Genomic DNA, 25,088 nt, shown 5'->3' with positions numbered 1-25,088 from the left:
CAGCAAACCCAGCGAACCAAGCTTTTGTCTACCAATTTGCAATTTTGAGAACCAGAAACCTCGCTCCACTAGGCTCTACCGCCATTTTAGTCATCACTCATCAAGCCTTCATCAATTCGTAACCTCACGGACACCAACATCTTCCAGGTACGCATCCGAATTGGGCTCGCGACCCAAAAACGCCGCCACCATCTTCGCCTCATCTACACTGCCACCTTTATCAAGTACCATATGTCTATACCGGAGCCCAGCTTCGGGACTCATAGGATCGTTAACGAAGCACGTCTTCCACATGTCAGCCGCCAGAATACGAGTCCTAAAACACCGTCAGCACGCCCGTCCCACAAGGCTATCCGATGTCAAGCTGGAAACATACGAGACGTAAGAATAATAGTTCGCTTCCTGACCCCACATGAAATGGGCAGTAGTTGAATGCCCGTTACCCATGGATGTTCCATCCCCTGGTCCCTGAAGGCCAACTGCGTCTGTGATTGAATCATAATATTCCTTGGCGATATCCATTTGCTCGAGTTTCTCATGAGATGACGGATTATGAACCTTCATGTCGAATATACTTAAGCCAACTTGTCGTGCTGCCGTTATACCACTGCACACCTGCTTGGCCGCAGTCAACGCCGACACCATCTCGTCGGGGATCTGCTTCTCCGGCAGACGTTCCGTCTCAGGATTCAATCCTCTCCAGTGTCGTGCGTATTCTTCAGATAGATGCGAGTAGTGGCAGCTCATACTCTTAAGTGTATCAGGGAGCCAGCACCAGAACTCGAGGAGCTGGCTGGGAGCCTCGCAAAAATCCCTTCTGCCACGCCAACCGTGAAACTTGGTGTATCGAGTGCGGCCCAGTAAATCGTGCATTCCTAAGCCGTTAGCCTTACCGTGGACTCCTGGATTATAAGGACATACCGTGGCCTAGTTCGTGGAAGATCGTTTGAACATCCGAGTGTTGTAGTAACGCTGGTGTGCTTCCCGTCGGAGGAGTGACATTGCAGATGAGTGCTGTGGCGCTGGAGACATAGTTCCCTTCTCTGTCGATATAACTCTACGAGGTGTTAATACACCAGGAAGAGTTGGCATGACTGGATCGATACTTACCGGCCGGACATTAAAGTCCGCAGCATGGTTATACTTGCCATCCCTAGGATACAGATCCATGTACAAGTATCCCACAAACCCAGCATCAACCTCACGAACCGTATAGACCTTCACCTCAGGATGCCACACCTCGTCATCCTTCCTATCCTCAACCTCTATAATCTCCAAGTGAAACAGCTTTTCAAAAATCTCCAACATCCGCGCCAGCACAAAATCTGCGGGAAAATACTCCGCCACAAGCTCACTATTCACATCCCTTTCCCTCAACATTCGGGTCTCATAGTGAGCCAGGTCCCAGAAATGAATCGGTCCTCCGTCTCCCCGTAGTTCTCGCAGGCCATCCATCTCCATCTTCACCAATGGCTTCAGTTTCGTGCCCACTGTATGCAGGAGCTTCATAACCGCATCAGGGGACTTCATCATTCGATGCCGCACGAGCTGGTGGTTATACGAAGTACATCCCAACATACGAGCCGCTTCGTCCCGCAGAAGAACGGCTTCTCTGAATAGCGCCGCGTTATCAGGATGAATAGACTCCTTAGCAATCCAGACGTCTTTCCACGTATTTTCATTAACACACTGCCGCATGATGGCATCAACATTTGTCCTATGAAGCGGAATTTTCCGTCGTCCATCTTCATTAGCCTCAAAACTCTCGAGTTTACTCCTCGACAAGCCCTCTAGCTCAGAGTCGGATTTGAGAACAAAACCCGGATCAGTAGCCAGATTCGCTACAAAGGCGGCACGTAGCTCCGTTTTACGCTTCGCTATTTTGGAGAAGCGGTCCCTTGCTGCGCCAGTCAACTTGAGACCCTTGCTGATGCACGCATCATGAAGATCTGTCAACAGCCTTTCTGATTCTTCGTCTAGGTTTGAAGGATTCTTCTCTTTCACGGCATCAATTAAGAAAAAGAGCTGCTCATTGTCATATATTGCATCCCAGGCTTCTTGTGTTTTCTTTACCGCGTCTGATGCGGCTTTTCTGCTTTCCGAGGAGGGAGATACGGACTCGAGGAGAGCTATGACTTCTAATTCGTGCTCAAGTTCGTTTTCAGCGTGACCAATTGGGATAATGACATTCTCGAAAGTCGCGTTCTCGACACTGACTGTAGAGGTGATGTCATTTATTTTGCTCTTGGTTTGTTCGGTGAGTTTGGCTGCCAGGTCCGAGATCTCTCCCACGGTGAAGTTGAACTTGAGCGGCGGGGGGATGCTTACAACAGCCATGATGGTATTTTTCTGATTTATTCAGGTTAAAATATATGTTCCTCTTTGAATTAGATTTTGTTCAATGGATTAATTGCATTGAAGAGGACTGCTCGGTTTATATAGCTTGCTGGGTTTACACGATGCTCAAGGGACACGATGCTCAAGGCAACATTGCCAACAACATCATCACCAATCATCAGTCATGTAATTCGTCAATTCGATCTCTATGAGTGATTTATGTCCAAGATCCCTGCACGGATGTAAGCAGAGCTTTGGTTATTGCATTTTGCATTTGCTTTGCCGTGAGGTGAGCCGCAGTTCCTGACCCCTCGTGACGGCTTACATTGATCACGAGGTCATTTCATGAACCCAAGATCCCCACTTGATTCATGGTAATGTGGACTACGCCGACAGGAACAAATGCAGACAGATTTTGGATCGTACCAATCGGGAGATTCGCAGCTAAGCTCTTTGAAGCTCAGAGATGCAGAGCTGCAGATTTGTTTCGGCCATTTCCACTTGGGCATACACAGATTAAACACTTCATGTGTTAGATATCAGCCTACTTTATGTGCCAAGTCTGTCACTATCCTCGAGCTGCTGAGATGTGTGTGACGATCCTGACATGTAATCCTGGTTGGCATGAGGTCACAAGACCATCTGAGATAACGTTCGCGATGCTCCACGTCTGACAGGTCGTCGTGCTATACAGAGGTCCAACAAACCTTTCTTTCTGACCCGTGTTGCTGTTCAAGAAAGGGATTGATGCGTTGCCCAATGGAGCACCGCAGTACTTTGTAACTTATTCCATCGTCTGTATATTCCATCTTCGGTCCAACTGAGTAGGACATGCTGCGTTTACAAACACAGTCTACTGTCATTGTATCGAGTACTTGAGGGCTATGCCTGTTTGGCATATTTCGGAAAAAATTGACAACGGACCAGCCGTCTTTGGTGGTGATGAAGCTTCTAATCGCCTTGAGCAACCAGAGGAATATCCCCAGTTTCAACAACCTTCAGCGGCCATTCTAGCAAGGTCCGCCAGTAGCCGGTCGAATGTGCCGAAATTTCGCGTACTTCATGAGTCCCTGCTTCCCCAATCCACCACCTGTCCTTGTGCAAGGACAAAAGAGCAAAATAATACGCTAAAAAGACGGTCGCCCGCGGTTCCCTCTCTTGAACCAATTCTATAAACTTCCCTTTCACCAACATGGGAAATATGATGAGTCTTCGTAGGCCGTCGTGTCTATCTCCACCTCTTGCTGTTTCAATGGCTCCGCCTAAGTAGCTCAGCGTAGATTCATATGCATCCTGGATTTCAGGATCCCAACGCTCCTCGGCGTCTCGGACCTGGTCTCGTTGTAATAATCGTTCCAAGCCTTGTCTTTGAGCTGGGTCAAATCGCATTTGCTCGTTGGACACTAGAGGAGAAAATCCAACCATCATTGCCGCAACAGACTTTTCCGTACCACCTGGAAGCTCGTATGCTGTAGCTACAATAGCCTTGGTGCTTGCATTCATCATCAACCACTCCACTGGCGGGGAATAGGGCCGCCGCACTCGATCCTGTAGCAAGATGAAAGAGCAGACTCGAAGTAGGGCCGAAGTCAAACATATCGCGTCTGCGGTCTCCGGTGTGATGTTCGCGATGGCGAGGTTGTGCTCTCGTAATCCCATGGAGAGGTACTTCCGATGAGCATCACGGCTGACGAGTCCCATCAGATCACCGACGACTTTGCAATGCAAAGCAGCGAGTGAGTACATGCAATACAACAACGCATCCGATGCCAGGGCTAAGCGGGGCACCATGTCCACGTACAGCCCCCTGGATTTATCATCAATGGCAATCGTTGTACCAGTTGATGTTGCATATTGATACATTAACCTGGTTTCCAGGATGCGTCGCTCCCTAGATTCTGGAGGATCGGAAAGATGCGAATTTTCAATATTGCGGGCAATGGCGGCCGCGACTCGAGCCTCTGCAGACTCTGGGCGGAATGGAGCAGGAGAAATGACTGGAGTTAGCAGGGGTGGAATACGATCATAGACGCATTCTGAGTGATGCCGCTTGCAATTATCACAGACAGGCTTCTCTTCGTTGCACTGGGAGTATGTCAGCATCACCGAAGCCAACAGCAACATAACGGCGGATGTTGTAATGTGGATGATATGCAAAATGGTTCAATAAAAAGCAAAAAGCATACCTTAACCCGACGTGTCCGACATCTTTTACAGCCGTACCTCGACTTCCTGTGGCTCACCTTGACACCGCGATGTGGTCCGCCAGAATGCACACCGAGCGTGTACTGGCTGAACATGCTTGTGTCAACTGTCTCATCCACCCCCGTTGTCTCAAGGTCCATACGGGCGAGGTCAGGTCAATCATGATAGGGAATCATATGACGCGAGGAGGTAGCCTGCGGCAGCAAAAGGCCATTGGTACCGATTCGACAAGCCGAGCACGCGAACAGTTGTTGACGAAGATGAATAACGGCGATGCAATGAGGGAGAAGAGTCAAGAGTCAAGCCTTATGTGTATCAGTCACAATCTCGAGAAGGCCGTGCCTTCTAAATTGAGAAACGGTACTTCGTCCCAGCTGATTCTGCAGCCAAGCCGACTGGCTGATCCTTGGCTTTGCGGGGCCACAGAGGCTCGGACTTGGGCTGTGGCCAAGGCACCACCACACTGGACAAATATAGAGTCTGATCTAATCATCACTTCTCACATTTTACAAAGAAATCGATTGATACTTTTTGGTCCTTTGCATTTGACGCCCTGCAGTACGGAATAATTTCACATCGATACTATCTTACCAGTACTTTGAACAGCACCTACACTGTGATACAAAACAACCTCACACACGTTTCATGAAGCAATCGTTGCGAAACAACCATATTGACTACCCGAATAATGGATCGCCGCATCTGCTCAACTTGAGCCCAACAAAGCCTTCAGAAATACCGCAACACCTTTGATACCAACATCCGCAATCTTATCTGCTCCCTCATATCCCGGATCAAAGGAGGCCAACGTCAGCGAGACCGGGTTTGTGTACTTGACTACACTCTCCAGACACTTGGTCAAATCGTCCTCCAACAAACCACCGAAAGTGGCCATCTTATTCGCCATACCGATCGATGCATCCAGAGAGTCCAAATCAACGTGTACCATTGTATCTTTTAACGACTTCTTTTCCAAGAACTTGTCCAAACCGCTCTCGAAATCGACCTTTTGCTCAGTGCTCCCCCAAACGATGTCAAACCCAGCATCGACTACCCGCTGCTTTTCTTCCTCCGTAACGTCTCTCATGCCGACGTGTACCAAATTGTTCAGGTCGATAGGCTGATGGCCAGGCACCGATTGGAGTAACTTCTTGTAGCATAGGCCGGCCATGATCGCAATCGGCATGGAGTCGCCATATCCACTGGTAATAGTATCTGGAGTGTGAAAGTCATCATGGGCATCAAACCATACACAACCTAGATCCTTTCCCGCAATGTCTTTCCATGATAATCCAGCTGCCACGCCAACCGCTCCGCTGCAATTACCAGATAAAACAATGGGAAAAGACTCATTCTGTCGAGCTTGAGACACGAGCTTGGACGTTCGACGGATGATTTCGAAACTTTTTGCTAATTCACCGTCCAGCTCATCTACTGCCTCGATTTCAAACTCGCGGACTGGGAGACCGAATTCCTTGAGAACTGGAACGAGACCCCGACTTTGGAGAAACAGTGGTCCCGCACCTGGTCCGGTTGCCCGCGCACCACAGTGGAAGGGTGATATGATAAGTGAGATTGACTTGAATGCTTGTCGGCTCATTTTGGGCGATGGCTGGGATTGGCCCTGCTTTGAATGTGAATGTACAGTAACACTGTTACTGATTATGCTGCTGAAGCGGGAACAAAATGTGACGAATTATCAGTTGCTATATATGTGGTGCAAATAGAGGTGCTGGTCTCTGCCTCTCCCAATTTATCCACGGTTGTGGCGTTTGGCTGCATGTTAGAGCCTTTCATTCTGGTCACCTCTAGGGCGTGAGTCAATTGCATGTTTATCGGAGGGCGAAATAAGGTGGCATATGCAACCATGACTAGGTCCATTTGGGGTTTCTGTCCAATGTAAAGGTTAACATAAGTTTCCCTGGAAAACCAAACGGTCTCATTTACAACGATTTGCAGTATAGCTGTCAAACAAACAAGAGCATGTAGCCTGAACCAAGCTTGTCGTCCGGCTGGCGGATAGGTCTGGTGCTAACATTTGAAACTTCGAATGTTGGGTTCCGGGATCCACCGACCAATCGACCAGCAGTTGAGACCAGAAATGTCAGTGGACAATGCGCCAACCCATCATCACCCGATAAATTTCACGCGCATCACCGTGCTCTCCGCCAACAAGTGCAACTCGCAACGTCAATTGAGAGGCGGCCCACGGCCTCGAGCTTCTTCAAGCCATGTCATCATCAGCAGTTCGATCGCGCCTCGCGTCCCGAGGTATAGGCTCCTCGCCAGCCTTCAGGTTACGCGCCGAATCAGCCCGCTCGTCCATCCCCGGATCGCAACGACAGGCTTCATCTTCAGCCAGCGGTTCCGTGCAAGCAGGGCGCGCAAAAGCCGTCCTGTATGGAGGAGCTCTGGCGGCTACTCTATACGTGGGATATCTCTACACCACCGATACGAGAGCGTTTGTCCATCGATACGTCGTCCCACCATTGCTGCGAGCCGTGTTCCCTGATGCGGAAGATGCACATCATGCCGGCACCGCTGCCTTGAAGACGCTATATGAGTTTGGACTGGGCCCGCGTGAACGGGGAAACTCGTTGCGCACTCCCGAGCTTTCTACGACCGTATTCGACGCTCAATTGAACAATCCGATTGGAATTTCGGCCGGACTGGACAAGGATGGCGAGATCCCAGATGCCTTGTTCGCCTTGGGAGCCGGCGTAGTTGAGATTGGAGGCATCACACCGCTTCCCCAGGCCGGTAACCCGAAGCCTCGTGTTTTCAGAGTTCCTGCCACGGATGGCATGGTAAATCGCTACGGGTTGAATTCAAGAGGCGCAGATGATGTAGCCAGACGCCTGAGAGACCGGCTCCGTCGATTTGCACGATCACTGGGCGTCACGGAGCAGGAAGTGCTAGATGGTGCTGCTAGCGTCCCCCCGGGCAGTTTACAAGCAGGAAGACTCCTCGCTGTCCAAATTGCCAAAAACAAGGAAACAGACGAAAAGGACGAACGAGCCATTGCCAGCGACTATGTTTACTGCGTTCGCAGACTAGCACGCTACGCCGACGTCTTGGTCGTTAACGTGAGCAGTCCCAACACGCCAGGTCTTCGTGACCTACAAGCCACCGAACCCTTGACGCGACTCCTCTCAGCTGTTGTGGACGAGGCCGCAAAGACGGACAGAAAATCACGACCCAAGGTCATGGTCAAAGTGTCCCCTGACGAGGACGAAGACACGCAAATGGAGGGCATAGTGCAGGCGGTGCACAGGAGCGGTGTTGACGGCGTTATTGTTGGAAACACCACCAAAAGACGCAACGGCGTGGTCCCCGAGGGAATCAGGCTTACGAACAAGGAGCAGCAGGCTCTGATGGAAACCGGCGGCTACTCTGGACCAGCCATGTTTGACCGCACCTTGAACCTGGTTGGTCGGTACAGAAAAATGCTTGACACTCAGCCCAACAGCTCGGACAAGCAGAAAATTCTCTTTGCTACGGGGGGTATTACGAACGGGGAACAGGCTTTGAAGGTCCTGAATGCTGGTGCGAGCGTTGCAATGGTGTATACTGGGATGGTGTATGGCGGTGCTGGCACTGTGACGAGAATCAAGGGAGAGATGACGAGGCAGTTGAAGAGTGAGGAACCTACAAGATCATAGGAGTATGCATGAAACGCATCAGGTGAATTTGGGGAGCAGCCGGGACCCAAGGTCAAAAGGGCACAGACAAACTAACCTTGATTCTATCTCGGGAGTTTCTTTTGTCAAGCTACACAGGATTGGGGACATAGAATAAAAGCGAACTTTAGAAGCCAACACTCGTGTTTCATCGTGGTCTTCAAGTTGAGGTGAAGAGGTGTATGTACCATGTCAAGCAGCAACTTTGTACCTTGGAATTGACGAACGCCCCTGATTGAGATGTATTGCTGGTCGTTAGACAAGGGACTGAGCTTTAGACTCTGCCACGACTTGTTGACGGCTCGTATTGCCACTACAACTGGAACTTGGAGACGCCAATTTCATGCATGAAAGTATATAGTGAGGCCGTTACTTGATTGTACCAACACTCCAATGGCCGTGCAGAACACCCTACCAGAAAAACAACATTTTCTCTGGCATACGGGAAATGGACACTGGGAAGTGTGCTTACTATATGCAGGATACACACTAATAGTTACTCCAATGTCCACGGTCTCCAACTCGAGTTTCCAACTGGTATATATTACAAATTTCACAATATGGAGCCGGGCCTTTCAGTCCCAAGACAAATGTCTGTCATACTTGTTCGGCGCTCCTCACCCCGATGAGCCAAATCATCCCATCTTTCATTCCACCGAACCACTTACACTACCTGACCACCACGGGACCATGCCAGGGGCACCTTATCCGCCCCAACCACGGACAAACATGCCGAAATCGGTGTGGGCATTAATAACCGGCAGAATTGAGTTCCTGCGATGATCATCCTGTCAGCCATGCAACGCTATACTCATCCTGGGCAGAGTTACATTGTCATGCGCGGGGCGCGGGGAAGTCGGATCATCATCGTGGGGGGTTGAGACAAGCATAATGAAAGTTGAAGACATTTATAAAACGTCTTTCTCACGTTAAACCCAAAGTCTCCTTAGCATCAATTCACTAGCAAAGTCGTCTAAACTAATGCAAACGGGTTTCTCAGCATTCTAACGGCTCTGTATTGCTTTGAATAGCTGCATTGCATCATGCACTTGGCACTTACACGAGCAACAGCCCTCGCCCTGGCCGCTACCGTGGTCGCAGATCCAAATATTGTTGGCCGTGACTCCAAAACCAAATCCTCATATCACGATGGCGCAGGAGTCCTTCAATATGTCAATCCACTCATTGGCACGCGAGGCATTGTGCCTGACAGCAACGGCGGTATGATTCCATCGGTCTGTCCGCCCTTCGGAATGACAAGATGGACGCCACAAACGCGAGAAAACTACATCTCGCAAGTGCCGTATTCTGACCTCGATCGCCGAATACACGGATTCCAGGCAACTCATCAACCGGCTATTTGGATGGGCGAGCAAGGTCAAATGGCATTGGCCCCAGGATGGCTACGGGCCGGCGATAGCATTCGCACACAGTTCCAAAAACGGGGCCTTGCATTTCGGAAATCAGACGAGAAGAGTACTCCTTACGTCTATGAAGTCCTCGTAGATGCAGACTCCGTAGGCGATTTCAACTGGAATTTAACGGAGCAATGGGCCCACGAAGAGTTTGGTGCTGGCTGCCCTCCTTGTCCTGGCGGTGCAGGTACAGTTCCGGATGCTGTGAAAGAAGGCTCTAATGGACGTGTGAGGAAGCGTGATTACACGAATTGGTTTGATGCGTTCGAGGAAAGGGATGTTGATGAATCAGCGGCGTCAAACTCCTCGGATTCAAATACCGGAGAATACGAACACGCTATCAAGGTAGCAATGTCTGCAACATCTCATGTTGGACACGTCCGATTCGACTTCCAAGATGCCTCGAAATCCAAGACACGCCCTCAACCATATGTCGTGGTTCAAGCTACCCGTCTCAACTGGACTGGTCATGTGGAAATCGACCCTCACAGGCGTGAAATCTCCGGCAGTAACACACAGAGACAAGACTATGCCATTGGGCCAGACCAACCGAAGAACTTTAGTAGTTTCTTTGTCTCCAGGTTTTCCGCACCGTTTGAGTCCTACGGCACTTCTCAGGGCGCGAATACCCACAAAGGAGCCAAGAAGCTCATTGGGAAAGATGTAGGCGCCTACGTCACGTTTGATTCTAAACTAGACAGAGTCGAGGTTCGAACAGCAGTGTCATTTGTCAGTGTTGAGCAAGCCCGCAAAAACCTCGACATTGAGATCCCCGATGGCCATTCTTTCGAGTCGACAGTGCAGAGAACCAAGGAAGCCTGGTTAAATAAACTAGGCCGCATCACGATCGAAGGAGTCAACAAGACGGACACAGAACACGATCAACGCACAATATTCTACACTGGCCTGTTTCACGCCCTCCAGTACCCCAACGACTTCTCCGAGCCGACATCCTCCAAGAAAGGTGACAAACGGCTCTTCTACAGCGGCTACACCGATAGTGTACACGAGGACAACGATTCCTACTACCAATCCTGGTCCATCTGGGACACATACAGAGCTGAGCACGCTCTCCTCACGTTATTCGCCCCAGAGCGCGTGAATTCCATGATGCGCTCACTCCTCCGAATATTCGACTGGTCCGGCCGCTTACCAATCTGGGCCAACATGATTGAGACGAACATCATGATAGCCACCAACGTAGATGCCGTGATAGCAAACGCCCTCGTCCGCGGCTTCAACGGCTTCGACGTCAAAAAGGCATGGAAAGCAGTCCACAAAGACGCCTACGTCCCACCGGAAAAGGACACAGAACTCTTGTACTTCGACAGAGAGCCAGATACGCCGCACGAGGCGCGGGCCGGTCTCACGAGCTACCTCGAGCACGGGTGGGTTGACAACGACAGATGGGCCGAAGCAGCGAGCCGGACCCTCGATTACTCTCTAAACGACTATGCTGCCGCCGTGGTGGCCACGTATGCGGGCGACCACGCCTCTGCGAAGGAACTCATGGTCCGGAGCCGCAATTACATGAACATATGGAACAACGAGACGCAGTTTATGCAGACGCGTAATTCTAACGGATCGTTTGCAAGGGACGACTGGGGGTGGACGGAGGGCGATAAGTGGGTGTATACGTTTGATGTTATGCACGATGCTGGCGGTTTAGCGTCTCTGTTTGAGGGCGGCAAGGCAGGCATGAAGGTTAAGCTGGATGAGCACTTCTCGGGCGGTCACAATATGCATAGCAATGAGCCGTCTCACCATGTGCCGTATTTGTACTCGGCGATTGGGTACCCCATGAGTTCGGCAGAGACGGTCCGCGAGATTGCGTGGACGGAATACAATAATACTGCTGCAGGGTTGAGTGGGAATGAGGACCTGGGACAAATGAGTGCGTGGTATGTCTTCTCTGCGCTGGGGTTTTATCCTTTGAATCCTGCGAGCGACGAGTACGTCGTGGGGACGCCGTTCTTCGACAAGGTTGAGATTCGGCTGCCTACGATTTCGGGCTCGAGGGAGCATGGACTTGTGATTTCGGCACCTGGGGCGGGAACGCAAGGAAAGGCATACGTTAAGAGTCTCAAGGTTGATGGGAAAATGGTTGAGAAGCCACTTCTGAAACACAAGGATATTGTAAACGCGAGAAGGATTGAGTTTGAGATGAGCTCTGAGCCGACGGATTGGGGAAAGAAAGGAACGGTGTAGGATTATGTTGATATGGTATGTGGTGTTTGTGCACTCTGATGCGTAAATACAGACCTCTACTCTTGCCACGCAGACTCATATATATGATCCTGATTATTCTTTCCGTAAAATTCGTTAAAGTTTGTTGAATACTTCACCGACAATCTTTCCTGCTCGCAAAACTTCCATGTCCATGTATCTGGCACCGACTACCTGAAGACCAATTGGGAGTCCACACTGGCCGATGAATCCTGGGACATTGATGGCAGGTGCGTGGAGAATGGTCCACATTGAACAGAATACCTGCATGATTGTGAATACGTCGACTTTGGGGGATAGGGGTTTGAGGAGAAACGTACGGCGGTGCCTGTGCTCTCGAGGCCCTCCGGTGCTTCGTCAACAGCGCTAGGGGTAATGATTATGTCGTATTGGCTGGCGATTTGATCCCATTCTGATCGTAGGCGGGCAATGCCGTCATGGGCTTCGAGCACTTCTTTGCGGGTGGGTAGCTTGGCTGATTCTACGAGGGTGACGATATCTGTGTGCAGCTTGGTCTTGTCCTCGCGGTACTCTAAGCATCAATGTTAGAACTTAGAAGGCTAATGAACAAGTGGAACCTTGCAAGGCAAATGTAGCAGGACATGTTGATGAAGGCAACACTTTGACATACTTGGCAAGAATGCGGCGCGAGCTTCCTCAGCAACAACGATTTCTCTCCACTCGGAGCAATTTCCAAAATCTGAGGGAAGCTCAACGTCTTGGACGAGAGCTCCCCTCTCAGTTAGCAGCCTGTGCGCCAGATTCCATGCCGCGTGTGTGCCTGACTCGGCCTTGGGCCAAACATGAGTCTTGATGAATGCAATTTTGGCACCGCTGACTGATAACGGCCTAAGTGGTTCAGTGATCAGTGCGTCTAGGCGGAATACATGCGCCAGGAACCTGATATCGTCGACGCTCCGTGCGTAGAAACCCGGCGTATCAGCAGATACAGAGAATCTGCCCACTCCTTCGGTCGAAATCGTACCCCATGTCGCCTTTTGTGCGTGTTAGTGTGAAGAACAAAATCTACTTCCTAGTGAAAAAACGGGGCTTGTATACTTTGAAGCCGTAAACGCCGTTAAACGAACCCGGCCGAACGATACTGCCTCCAGTCTGAGTACCAATAGCGAGCGGAACCTGAAAGTCTGCGACGGCTGCAGCCGAGCCCGACGACGAACCACCAGGCGTATGCTTGCAATTATGCGGGTTAGTGCATGGGCCGCCCTCTGTCATGGAAGCAAACTCTGTTGTAGCCGTCTTGCCGAAAATAATGGCACCTGCTGCGCGAAGAACGCTAACGCAAGCTGAGTCTGCGGCGGCGTTTCCATCCTGCGCATGTAGACGTGAGTAATACTTGGTTGGCATGTCTGAGGCGTAACAGTCAGCATATACGTGATTTTATATCCGGCCATCTTTTATAAAAAGCAAGCCTGTAGATGGACTCACCTCGAGTGAGGAAAATGTCCTTGATGCCAACGGGAATCCCATGCAGTGGCCCTCGTTTCTCTACCGGCATCTTGTCCAACTTCCGAGCTTGTTCCAATACGGCATTTTCGTCCAGGAACACCCAGGCTCTAACTTGCGGGTCTCGCTCACGAACGCGCTCGAGCAATGCTCTTGCATAGTCCTCAACAGAGAGTTGGTTGGAGCGTATCAAGTCTGCCGCCTGAATGGCAGTCAACCTGTATAGTTCAGTCTTGGGCACCGCCATTCTTGTCTCCAGCGGTTTGGAAAACGAACGAGTCGGGTTGCAAAAGGTTGAAAAACAATGTGAGAAACTGTGTACTTTTGTCCAACTTGTAAATTTGCTTTCCTTTTGGACACACGGAAATCAACGCTGAGACCTCCCAAAAGCAAAAGGCGGCAATGCTGGCAAACCAAACCCGGACACCCGGCAAACGAGAGCTAAGACCAAAATGGGCCTGGCGGGAACGAAAGAATCAGATGCTGCAGGCAGTAGTCAAGAGAAAATCAGAAAGAAGGACGCCTCGCAGAAATAGGGGACCCTTTCAATGCCGAGATGTTCATCTTGCATGATGTTGCGATGCCGGATGGAGGGGCTACAGTCGGCGTCGTCGCAATCACCAGTCTCACAGTCCCAACACCCTTTTCGACAGACTACTTAAGTAATAGGCTGCGGCTGATGCGGAGGCGTGGGTCTAGCATTTGAATGCCCCGCGTAATTGGGGTCATCCGCCTGGTTTGCAACCCGCATCTAAACTGCTTGGGGGTTGGTTGGTGTCTGGATGCGAAGATGGAGGTTGGTGGTGGTGTTGTGTTGTGTTGGTGTTGATGGACGTTGGACGTTGGACGTTGGAGGAGTCGATTTTGAGACGGAAGGTTAGAGATAGACCATCGGGGAATGGACACACCGGACTGGACAGAACCAAACCAGCCCAGACAGAAAAGGGGCACGACGCCCGTCAACACTCAACCGTCAAGTCAAACTCTGTCTGGTCAGGCTGGCATTTTAGGCTTGAGCGCCACCATTGTCTATTGACCTACCGATTCATCAACCTTCAAACACAGTCTTGCTCTTCACTCCATCTTAATTCATCCCATCATTGACAATATATTGCGGTTACACAGTCCAATATTTCAATAGCCACCCCGCCAACTCGTCGTTCCACAACATAAACTGAGCCCCTCCCAACCGTCTCAAGTTCAATCCTCCCCGTATCTCCCCGTATCTCCCCGTCAGGGTTCCTAACCGAAGCCCTAGCGAATCTTCCGTCGGCATAATGACCAAAATCTCTCATTCATCTATTACTCGTCAAGAAGGTCGTCAAAATTTCCGAGATCCTGCCCGGTTGGTCCTCGAGCGAAAAATGCCCACAATCATCCAGAACCTCCAGGTCTGAGCCAGGAATCGCCTTGTGTAACTTTTCTGCCCAATCTGTGCTCTGCCATGCATCATCTGCGCCCCAAACCAGTTTGACTTGCATGTTGTCTCCAAGCTCGTGCAACCGATCAGCTATCTCCATGGTATGTTTGGGATCGTAATGGCGAACCTGGTGCTGGAAGAGGCTGCCCTGTCCCACGGAACCCGAGATATAGTTTACGTAGGTGTCGAGGCTCGAATCAGCGAGAGCCTTCTTGTTTTGAACAGCTGAAAGAAGCCACTCACGAAAGTGCTGCCGGTGAGTTTCGTCCGGGGACTTGATAAGAGACTCCAGGCCATTGGCCATTTGTTCTTTGGTTCGTTTGGAGGGATAGCTATCGAAGCTGACGACATCGATGAGCGTGAGAGACCGTAGACGATGTGGATGAAATATTCCAAAACGCTGAGCAATCCCTCCTCCGATGTCGTGAGCCACCAGGTGGAATCTATCTACTCCCCAGTACTCAAGCAGTGCCTCAAGTATTGGGACTTGTCCTGACATTGATGTGTCCACGTCTGGATCCCATGGTCTCTCAGAAACTCCATATCCAAGCTGGTCGAAAACATGAACCTTGAAGCCTGCTTTCGTCAATGATGGAATAATATTGCGCCAGATCAGGGAGCTCGAGGGGGTGCCATGTATAAGCACGACTGGCTCTCCTGCACCAAAGACACCATGCGAGATGCGGTGTCCATGTATGAGAGCATTTTCTGTCGCAATAGGTTTGATTGGCATTTTTCAAAAATCTTAACTTGCAGTGCAACTTTACAATTGACAATGTTGCCGGTGTCCTCTCATACACCGAACGGCAAGAGTTGGGGGGTAAGTTGAGCCAAGAAGGAATTATTAATGCACTCTTGTTCTGAACCAACCAGATTGGCAACATGATTACAAACCGTATTATGGATGGATGGGATGTCTCTGCCCACAACCAAATATACACTAACTAGTTTCATTTAAATTTTATACTGTGAAATATAGATCTACTTCTTGCGAGCGCGGTACTGCGTGTCTTTTGCTATGTGAATCATACGCCGTGGACATCTCAGTTGGCTTGAGACACTGTGGCTTTTGCTCTCCTTTGGGATTACCAGGCATTTCAGACAGGCATATGGCACATAATTGGCTCTTGACAGCAGCATCTCTGTTGCAATTTGGTTCAAAAGCCTTGCTATGGTTGCCTAAAAATGTAAAATACAAGTTGCCGACCTGCAGCTACAAGATGAGAAATGTTGTGCTAATCCAGACAAGTGACCAATGCAGTATTCTGCAAACTCCCCTTCGGCCAGATCACGCTGCTTCCATACCAGTCCCGAATTAAACATTATCCCTTATTGCCCGTTTTTCATTTACCAAAAGTATACAAACGCAATCATAGAACGCTCATGCCATATCTCCATATCACTTCGTCACTGATGGCTGTTTGATGGCCAGCATCCACAACCAGGCAGCTACAATCGGCACAAGTGCTACAAGAATCCACCAAATCTCAATGGTCAGCTTGGTGTGCAATCGAGACCGCCATCTGTTCGGACTCCTTTGACGATGTGAACATGTAGGTGTGCCGTAAACAATGCAGCCGATGCCAGGACGAGTGTCACACTCAATGTGCTCACGGCGACGTTTCATCAGTAATCTGCGAAACCAACATTAGTATCTTGTCTTGATGCACGTTAAATCGGGAAAAGACATACGCCACGCTTCCCCTACAAAACCGCAAGTCGCTCCCCAAATCGCAACCTTTATCGTTGGGGCATTCCAAGTGCAACTTTCGTCTCGAGACGAGCCAGTCAATCTTCAACTCCACCCCAGTGTCGACCAAGCTATAGAAGTGTCTGTTGGTTTGCTTCAAAGATAGGGCGTCTGGGTATATTAAACGCCTAGAAATCTCGAGGTGAATCTCTGGCGGTAATGACAGCAGTCCGGCTTTGAGTATATCTGGTTTTGATGTTGTCGTTTCATCTTCGTGGTCGTTGGGTTTGAGGCTGCTTTGTTCTGGCTCATAATGAGGCGTCAGCCGCCGAGCAGCCGAGTGTGGCTTCATTGCGAGATGATGCTGTGGCACCTGCTTCCGAAGAGGATGAGCAGTATTCTGGTGATAAAATGATATCACAGTATGTGATGAGTCCGGCAAAGAAGTCAGATGAAACAACACAATGCCTCGTGTGTTGTTCCTGATCGTTGGGTGCAAATGCGTTTCAATATGTAGTTGGCTGGTGCCTTCAGTGAAGCCACAGCGCTGTCACAGGCGGCCCTGCCAAGCCTCAGAAGTCAAGTCAAGCTGATCCAGCTGGTCAAGTCTGGTCTGGTCTCATCTGGACTCGTGGACAGACCAGGCCTCAATTCAGTCCATGTCCAGTCCAGCCAAGCCCTGCATTTCTGTCTGGTGCCCATGTGCCGCAACCGAAAAACCTAAAGTTAGAAAGGCGCAGCGTGGCAGATTTGGACTTGTTTGTCCTGGCAGCTCCAATGTTCAAAGGACTTTGATGGCGGAGTGGCAGATTTTGGCTCGTATTCAATTCAACCAGGCCGCCGGTTTCAGCCAGACTTGAGTCCACATGCACTTGACCTGCAGGCTGCGACTAGCCACACCGTTCGGCCAGGAATGTCTCGTCATGTCTTGTCTGGTCCAAGCATGCAAAGTAGAAAAAGCAAATCATGGTCTCTTCGGTGCATCGGGCGATGGCCAATCAGCCTGGACGTTGGTGGCTTCCAGCCCAGCCGTTGTTTCAGGTTGTCGTATACTGTGAAGGACGAGAAGCATGACAGGACGTGGAGGTCATTATTTGTCAAGAAGCTGCAGTACCAGAGCACGTACATGCACCAGAAGGTACCCCGTAGCGTCAGGGCGATCAACGGCACTTGGACAAGATGAAAGTCCTACTGTCCAAATGTCCTTGATGCCTTGTCATGGCTTCAGTGTTGTTGTCTCAGCTTGTCAAGTCTGTGTTGCTGTCACCAAGCGGCACGGGCTGTTTAGGCAGCACCAGCCCCTCAAGGCAGCACGCATTTGCCCGCTGGCTGGAGGCGACATGGGCTGTTGGGGGGGGGGGCAACTTGGAATTCACCACATGACACCGCGTTCAACTCGCGAAGGTCCAAAATCGCCACTTGACCTCTTCACGTCTCCAATATCACCAACGCACTCAACAACCTCAACAAACTCCGAGTCTGAGCGCCAACATGCGCCAGTCTCGAAGATGACATGGCTGCCCCCAGTATCTTGGATACCGAGAGCGATTACGGCAGTGACATATCCCCAGAGGATGAGTTGCTTCTAATAGAACTAGCTTCGCAAAGCCACCAACAAGTACCAGCATCTGCCAACCTCCCGCCGCGCACGGGTAGCTACAACACGTCCAATGTAGACTTACTCCCTGGTCGAACGGACACTGTTGGGGAGAATGATGCATTGGTCACTGAGAGCATTGGCGTACCGGAGACCTTGCAGATTGTGGAACCAAACTACTCCGAGTCGCTCGTGGCAGTCTCAGACATTACCAATTCTGAGTCGTTCGATAAGATCGTCACATATCCCGACTGTAGGTCTTTGCGTATTTGCTACTGGAAATTGAAACTGACTGACTGAGAAGCGATTAGTGGGTCGAGCATTAGCGGATGCCGAAGCCATCCGCAACGGAGAGGGGCAGGGCAAGGCGCTGAGCGACGAGAACATGGAGTCAGAGGACTTCGAGGATGATCGTTCTCCGCTACAAAGGTTTCGGTCATACCCTAAGAGGCCATTGACTGTTACCGACCTTACAGCTGGTGCATGGTGCGAATTGCAATACTGGTATACTCTCACCAAGCTGCCGGGTGGCCGGCGGACCAAGACTCCTGCGATGAAGGGAGGCTCCAAAATCCACAAGAAGCTTGAAGATGAGGTGCATACCACCATCCAGGTCGATGTCTTGACCAAAGAAGATAGCTTTGCCTTGCGAATGTGGAACTTTATTCAGGGAATGCGAACCCTTCGCGAAACAGGTCTTACCAGAGAGGTGGAAGTTTGGGGAATGGTTCACGGCAACTTTGTGAACGGAGTAATTGATGCGCTCAGCCATGAGAACCCAAACCCGGAATTCGAGAAGGAACTCGCAGAACAAACCAAGTTCGACCCGAAACAAACCTCGCTCATGAGTTTCGTCACACGTAATGGGAAGCCAGCAGACGCGGCGCCGTCGCCCAGGGTTTATCTTGTTGATGTGAAAACACGAGGGAGTCTGGCTCCAGTAACAAAAGCGCTACTACGACCCGCGAAAATCCAATTATTGCTATATCACCGTTTTCTATCCGATATTGCCGCCGGAAGACTGGACTTTTTCAAACTGTTTCGACGTTATGGGCTCGACGCTGATGATACGTTTTCCGATGGATTTATTGCTCAAATGGGAGATCTGCATGACGAGATATTCCAAGATTCGCAGTCATCAGAGACGCCTGCAGAGAGTTTCGACTCGCAACCCAGAACTGGAGTTTTGAAGTACCAGACACTCCGAGAATTACTGCCACTGATGAAAGAGGAGATAAATCTTACGTTTTCAGAAGGGGACAAGTCTATGGGTTCGATGCTTCGGGTCCAGTACGTCCATCGCGATGATGGAAGAGAGATTGACGTGCACGATTTTCCTGTTTCCAAACATGCCCTGGATAATTACCTGACACAGTACATGCAATGGTGGCAGGGAGAACGGAAAGCCAATGGCGTAGAAATAGAAGAAGCTTTCAAGTGTCGCACATGCGAGTTTACAGCCGAATGCACATGGAGGAACGCGAAAGCCGAGGGATACAGGAAGGAAGCACACGATAGAGCACAGGCGAGACGGCAAACCAGCGAATTTTCAAGTACTTATGGTAAGATGCCATGAGTATTTGAACAAGCCGTGGCGTTGTGGTACCTAGTAGTGTTCAAATACTTATGACACCCAGCTTGTAGGTAGACAATGAAGGATGGGTAGCTACAGTAAATGATAATGACAGTCGATGATTTAAACGACGTCTTATTTACTTTGTCCGTGATCAGTTAAGAGATCAAGCACTTGAACAAATTTGGAACTCGGTCACGAGTGACTTGCCGCTGAGTATTTATGCTTTGCCCCGAAGCTTGGCAGCTGAATGATTTTCGGGGCGGCGTCTGCCAAGGTATCATCTGAACCAACAATTACAGCACATGGATTAAGTATTACATACCATTGGCAAGAATGCTTTCTTGGGTTCAAGACCGAAAATTACGAGGTTGTGAAGTGTGACACTCAGCATATCTACATAAAGCACGGATAATGCTTCCTGCTCAACAGCCCGGATTTATATTAACTTCATACAAAAAGTAAACATAGCCTCAAGTAGCCCGAAAAACCTAATGTCTACCGCACCACAGTCAAACACATTCGTAACCTCAGATACAGCGTCTGAGATTACCCTCGTGGATCCCAGTGCATACAATGCATCAGGTACGCGGTGTCTCCAGGTGGTACTATATTGACAGGTAGCTAAAGTAGTAAGTAGCAGGGACTGCACAGTCGGCTCGAATGAACAATACGGCTTCCAGACCTGATACTAATAATCGCGGCAATAAAGCGAGCAAGTCTGATTACGATAAGAATAAGAATTGGGAGGCACGAGTTAGTAAGTTGTTGTCCACTGATGCAACTACTTTTGGTTGCCATACTGGTTGACAAGTATAGTGGTTGGGTTCTAACGTGGAATTTTCATCTGAAAGCCAGTATGGTTTGATAACGACCGGGAGATGGGATTTGAGTGTGTGATGGGCCGGAAATGAAGATACAGATTGTTTGAACGGGCGTATTTGTGCGATATGGGATATTGCTGAGGGCGTGGGGGCACGTGGCGATGGAAACTTTAGGTGTCATTCCTTGTACCGTTGTGTGTTGTGAATTGTCAGTAATAAATGTTTTTCACAGAGGAAGACCTGGCCACGAGCTTGTCGTTATGCTGTTTGGGCTGATGTTACAATACCTGGCTCCCAAGGTGAGAAGAGTGAGGCGAGGATGTGGATCGCCAGGTGGATCAGGGTGACTGTTCTTTGAGGCTGGTAGGACTTTTGAAGCCGCCCATGTGTCCAGCCTGAATGCGTTTGGTGTCTGGTTCAGTCTGGTCTGGTGTTTCTAGATGCTTCCCCACCAGTTGTCCAGGTGAAAGGCTGTGCTGTTGTGTTAATTCAAGCTGGCACTGGTGATGGACCGTGCTGGGTGGCTGACAGGATGCTATGATGTCTCGTCCATTCTGGTCCCCGCTTGGCCCAACCATTAGGCTGCCGGTTGCCCCTCACCAAGTACGAGCCCAGCAGCAACCGTTGACATGAGCAACCAGCCCAGACTAGACCACTCATACAGCTGATCCCTCGTTTGTCAGCCTGGTGGCGGCCGTGGACCTCTGGACCTCCATTCAATCAACCAGACTGCTCCTCAGTGCCCGTCCGAGACACCGCGGTCAAGACCAGGACCCATTACCTCATCAACCCATCAGAGTGGATTTGTTTCGCACTCGTTGACGTCTCAACCAAGCTGTCCTCTCACTCACCAACTTCATCTTACACATTCCCAACCTGTCCGCGAAGTTGAACTTGGCGGCCATACTACACGACCAGAAATACGAAACAAGGCGTGCCACCCCCGCCTCCCTCTCCATTACCTTCGATTCAGCATCTTGGTGGGGTTGAGCTCGACCTTAGGTGCTGAGTCTCTTCCTTCACGATTCCACCCGCGGCTAGCCCAGACGCGCCGGGAAAGCGAAAGCTCTCCAACGGAGAGTCTCAGCCAAATATCAAGAGAATCATGACTGTAAGCAGCTCCTTGTTGTGTCGGGGACGTGGTCGTGGTGGTGCTCGGAGATGCTCCCGCCGGAGCTTTTGTCAGCTACCTAGCGTGCTTTACCGCAATGCCGGCCCTTCACAGCCTTCATTATCTTGTCGATTCGAAGTGTGCTAATCACTCTGTCCCAGGGCACTAAACTTCCCGAGGTCGACCCTGCGACCAGAATGCAGGTAGACGAGTCTGTTGTTGGCCACAACGAAATCGATGAATCGCTCTACAGTCGACAGCTCTACGTCCTTGGCCATGAGGCTATGAAGCGCATGGGCGCTTCCAATGTCCTCATTGTTGGTCTCAAGGGTCTCGGAGTCGAGATTGCCAAGAATATTGCTCTGGCAGGTGTCAAGAGCTTGACGCTCTACGATCCCGCGCCAACGCAAATCTCAGATCTTTCATCCCAATTCTTCCTTACCCCGGAGGACGTTGGTGTTCCCCGACACGATGCGACCGCACCACGAGTAGCTGAACTAAACGCTTACACTCCTGTAAAGATTCACGAGTCAGCTGGGTTCGTCAAGACTCTTTTTGTGACCTTGTTCTCAACATTTTGCTAATATTGGACGACAGTCTCGATAGTGATCTTTCTCAGTTCGACAAGTACCAGGTGGTGGTTCTCACCAATACCCCTCTTCAGTCCCAAAAGGCCATTGGCAATTACTGTCATTCCAAGGGTATCTACGTCGTAGCGGCCGATACTTTCGGATTGTTCGGCTCAATCTTCTGCGACTTTGGCGAAAAATTTACCGTCATTGACCCTACCGGAGAGACTCCGTTGAGCGGAATCGTCGCTGGAGTTGATGAGGAGGGTCTTGTGTCAGCATTGGACGAAACTCGACATGGGCTGGAAGATGGCGACTATGTTACCTTTTCCGAGATTGAAGGTATGGAAGGCTTGAATGGCTGCGAGCCCCGAAAGATCACCGTGAAAGGACCGTATACGTTCTCCATCGGCGATGTGACCGGTCTTGGCCAGTACCAGCGAGGTGGCATGTACCAACAAGTTAAAATGCCGCAGCCTGTCAGCTTCAAGGATTTCACCGCATCTCTTAAAGAACCCGAGTTCGTCATGTCCGATTTTGCCAAGTTCGATCGACCCGCGCAGCTCCACGTTGGCTTCCAGGCGCTTCATGCCTTCCAACTTTCCAAGGGCCGTCTTCCAAACCCCATGGATGATGACGACGCCGCCGTCGTCCTAGGCGCCGCCAAGCTTTTCGTCCAAGAAGAGGGATTGGTTATGGATCTAGACGAGAAGCTGCTGAAGGAGCTTAGTTATCAAGCGCAGGGCGATTTAAGTCCAATGGCTGCATTTTTCGGTGGAATTACGGCGCAGGAGATTCTCAAAGCTGTCTCTGGCAAGTTCCAGCCCATTAAGCAGTGGATGTACTTTGATTCACTTGAATCGCTACCCACCTCGACTAAGCGAAGCCCCGAGCTTTGCAAGCCCCTCGGTACGCGATACGATGGCCAAATCGCTGTTTTTGGCACAGAATATCAAGAGAAGATTGCAAACTTGACGCAGTTTCTGGTTGGAGCTGGCGCCATCGGCTGCGAGATGCTGAAGAACTGGGCTATGATGGGTCTAGGCACAGGACCCAAGGGCAAAATTTTCGTAACTGATATGGATTCCATTGAAAAGAGCAACCTGAACCGACAGTTCCTCTTTCGTGCCGATGACGTCGGTAACATGAAGAGCGACTGTGCCGCCAAGGCTGTGCAGCGAATGAACCCGGACCTCGTTGGCCACATTCAGACCTTCAAGGATCGGGTGAGCCCCGACACAGAGAACATCTTCAATGAGTCTTTCTGGGAGGGTCTGGACGGCGTTACAAACGCGTTGGACAATGTTGAAGCCAGAACTTATGTCGATCGACGATGTGTATTTTTCCGCAAGCCCCTTCTTGAGAGCGGTACGCTGGGAACCAAGGGAAACACCCAGGTGGTTTTACCTCACCTTACGGAGTCTTACTCCTCGTCTCAAGATCCACCTGAGAAGGAATTCCCAATGTGCACCATCCGAAGCTTCCCCAACAGAATCGAGCACACGATTGCGTGGGCTAAGGAATACATGTTTGAGAAGTGCTTTGTCAAGGCGCCTCAGACAGTGAATCTGTACTTGACGCAGCCCAACTTCCTCGAGACGACCCTGAAGCAAGGCGGAAACCAGAAGGAAACGCTGGAGACCATCCGCAACTATCTCACAACCGAACGTCCGCGTACCTTTGAAGACTGCATCGCATGGGCAAGAATGCAGTTTGAGACCGAGTTCACCAACAAGATCCAGCAGCTGTTGTACAACTTCCCCAAGGACTCCGAGACCTCTAGCGGAACACCTTTCTGGTCTGGACCCAAGCGTGCTCCCGACGCACTCAAGTTTGACCCCAACAACCCCACGCATTTCGGCTTCGTCGTTGCTGCGGCCAACCTACATGCATTCAACTTCAACATCAAGTCGCCCGGAAACGATAGAGCCATCTACCTGCGTGAACTGGAAAACGTGATCGTCCCCGACTTCACTCCCGATGCCAATGTCAAGATTCAGGCCGATGACAAGGAGCCAGTAAGTCAAAATATGGCCAATGTCATGTTTTCACCTGAGCCAGCCATGCTAACTTTTGTCAGGACCCCAACGTCGGTGGTAATGAGGATGAGGATGAGCTGCAGACGATAATCTCTAGCATTCCTGCGCCCAGTACTCTCTCTGGCTTCCAGCTGCAGCCGGTTGAGTTTGAAAAGGATGATGACTCCAACCATCATATCGACTTCATCACGGCCTGCAGCAACTTGCGCGCCGAGAACTACAAGATCGAGTCAGCTGACCGACACAAGACGAAGTTCATCGCCGGAAAGATCATCCCTGCCATTGCCACAACTACTGCCCTTGTTACCGGATTGGTGGTTTTGGAGCTGTACAAGGTTATCGACGACAAGAAGGATATCGAGCAGTACAAGAACGGATTCATCAACCTTGCGCTGCCTTTCTTTGGTTTCAGTGAGCCGATAGCCAGTCCCAAGGTTGTCTACAAAGGACCAGAGGGCAAGGTGACTTTGGACAAGATCTGGGATCGATTCGAGATTAATGATATGACGCTTCAAGAGCTGTTGGATCACTTCAAAGCGCAAGGGCTCACCATTGTTATGCTAAGCTCCGGTGTCAGTCTGCTCTACGCCAGCTTCCACGCCCCAGCGAAGATGAAGGAACGTCTTGGTTGGAAGCTCAGCCAATTGGTGGAGAATATCTCAAAGAAGCCCATCCCGGAACACCAGAAGGAAGTTATTTTCGAAATGGTGGCTGAGGACATGGATGAGGAGGATGCAGAGGTCCCTTACATCAAGGTCAAGGTGCGATAAATGAGACGGATTAGAATTATGACTACGCGATTACGGAAGAAAAATTGTACTTTTTTTTATATAAACTTTAGTGAACCATAGATGAAGAAATTTTCTCTTTCGAGCAGTGTTAGTTCCGTCTTGAAAAGTGCGGTGCTAGCCATCCCCTCATGTGCTCTAGATTCAATC

The 25,088-nt window shown here is 50.3% G+C and overlaps 9 protein-coding genes across 9 annotated transcripts; 3 read left to right on the top strand and 6 right to left on the bottom strand.

Annotated features, from left to right (window-relative positions):
• Positions 1-111: 111 nt before the first annotated feature.
• On the bottom strand, positions 112-2,337 carry VFPPC_04976 (thimet oligopeptidase; the record flags this gene model as incomplete). The annotated part of the gene is made up of 4 exons (XM_018284233.1): positions 112-316; positions 377-875; positions 922-1,057; positions 1,111-2,337. The coding sequence occupies 4 exons, from the start codon at positions 2,335-2,337 to the stop codon at positions 112-114; spliced, it is 2,067 nt and encodes a 688-aa protein (XP_018145636.1).
• A 951-nt stretch (positions 2,338-3,288) lies between these two features.
• Positions 3,289-4,682, bottom strand: VFPPC_04975 (C6 finger domain-containing protein; the record flags this gene model as incomplete). The annotated part of the gene is made up of 2 exons (XM_018284232.1): positions 3,289-4,422; positions 4,581-4,682. 2 exons carry the CDS (start codon positions 4,680-4,682, stop codon positions 3,289-3,291), a joined length of 1,236 nt encoding a protein of 411 aa, XP_018145635.1.
• Positions 4,683-5,248: 566 nt separating this feature from the next.
• On the bottom strand, positions 5,249-6,142 carry VFPPC_04974 (ureohydrolase; the record flags this gene model as incomplete). Its single annotated transcript, XM_018284231.1, has 1 exon — positions 5,249-6,142. The coding sequence occupies one exon, from the start codon at positions 6,140-6,142 to the stop codon at positions 5,249-5,251; it is 894 nt and encodes a 297-aa protein (XP_018145634.1).
• Positions 6,143-6,773: 631 nt separating this feature from the next.
• On the top strand, positions 6,774-8,204 carry VFPPC_04973 (dihydroorotate dehydrogenase; the record flags this gene model as incomplete). Its single annotated transcript, XM_018284230.1, has 1 exon — positions 6,774-8,204. One exon carries the CDS (start codon positions 6,774-6,776, stop codon positions 8,202-8,204), a length of 1,431 nt encoding a protein of 476 aa, XP_018145633.1.
• Positions 8,205-9,265: 1,061 nt separating this feature from the next.
• On the top strand, positions 9,266-11,845 carry VFPPC_04971 (glycoside hydrolase family 92 protein; the record flags this gene model as incomplete). The annotated part of the gene is made up of 1 exon (XM_018284229.1): positions 9,266-11,845. The coding sequence occupies one exon, from the start codon at positions 9,266-9,268 to the stop codon at positions 11,843-11,845; it is 2,580 nt and encodes an 859-aa protein (XP_018145632.1).
• Positions 11,846-11,959: 114 nt separating this feature from the next.
• VFPPC_13733 (amidase family protein) lies at positions 11,960-13,574 on the bottom strand (the record flags this gene model as incomplete). Its single annotated transcript, XM_018291505.1, has 5 exons — positions 11,960-12,127; positions 12,184-12,395; positions 12,495-12,858; positions 12,923-13,230; positions 13,310-13,574. The coding sequence occupies 5 exons, from the start codon at positions 13,572-13,574 to the stop codon at positions 11,960-11,962; spliced, it is 1,317 nt and encodes a 438-aa protein (XP_018145631.1).
• A 1,048-nt stretch (positions 13,575-14,622) lies between these two features.
• Positions 14,623-15,480, bottom strand: VFPPC_04970 (alpha/beta hydrolase; the record flags this gene model as incomplete). The annotated part of the gene is made up of 1 exon (XM_018284228.1): positions 14,623-15,480. One exon carries the CDS (start codon positions 15,478-15,480, stop codon positions 14,623-14,625), a length of 858 nt encoding a protein of 285 aa, XP_018145630.1.
• A 666-nt stretch (positions 15,481-16,146) lies between these two features.
• VFPPC_17670 (F-box domain-containing protein) lies at positions 16,147-16,789 on the bottom strand (the record flags this gene model as incomplete). Its single annotated transcript, XM_022429359.1, has 2 exons — positions 16,147-16,381; positions 16,464-16,789. 2 exons carry the CDS (start codon positions 16,787-16,789, stop codon positions 16,147-16,149), a joined length of 561 nt encoding a protein of 186 aa, XP_022285603.1.
• A 1,161-nt stretch (positions 16,790-17,950) lies between these two features.
• On the top strand, positions 17,951-24,920 carry VFPPC_04967 (ubiquitin-activating enzyme E1; the record flags this gene model as incomplete). The annotated part of the gene is made up of 7 exons (XM_022428427.1): positions 17,951-18,287; positions 18,346-19,596; positions 20,079-20,192; positions 20,248-20,363; positions 21,704-22,080; positions 22,140-24,129; positions 24,192-24,920. The coding sequence occupies 7 exons, from the start codon at positions 17,951-17,953 to the stop codon at positions 24,918-24,920; spliced, it is 4,914 nt and encodes a 1,637-aa protein (XP_022284503.1).
• Positions 24,921-25,088: the final 168 nt, after the last annotated feature.

The sequence above is a fragment of the Pochonia chlamydosporia genome, chromosome 3 (assembly GCF_001653235.2).
Source record: "Pochonia chlamydosporia 170 chromosome 3, whole genome shotgun sequence".
NCBI classification, from domain to species: domain Eukaryota; kingdom Fungi; phylum Ascomycota; class Sordariomycetes; order Hypocreales; family Clavicipitaceae; genus Pochonia; species Pochonia chlamydosporia.
This window is presented reverse-complemented; position numbering and strand designations above follow the sequence as displayed.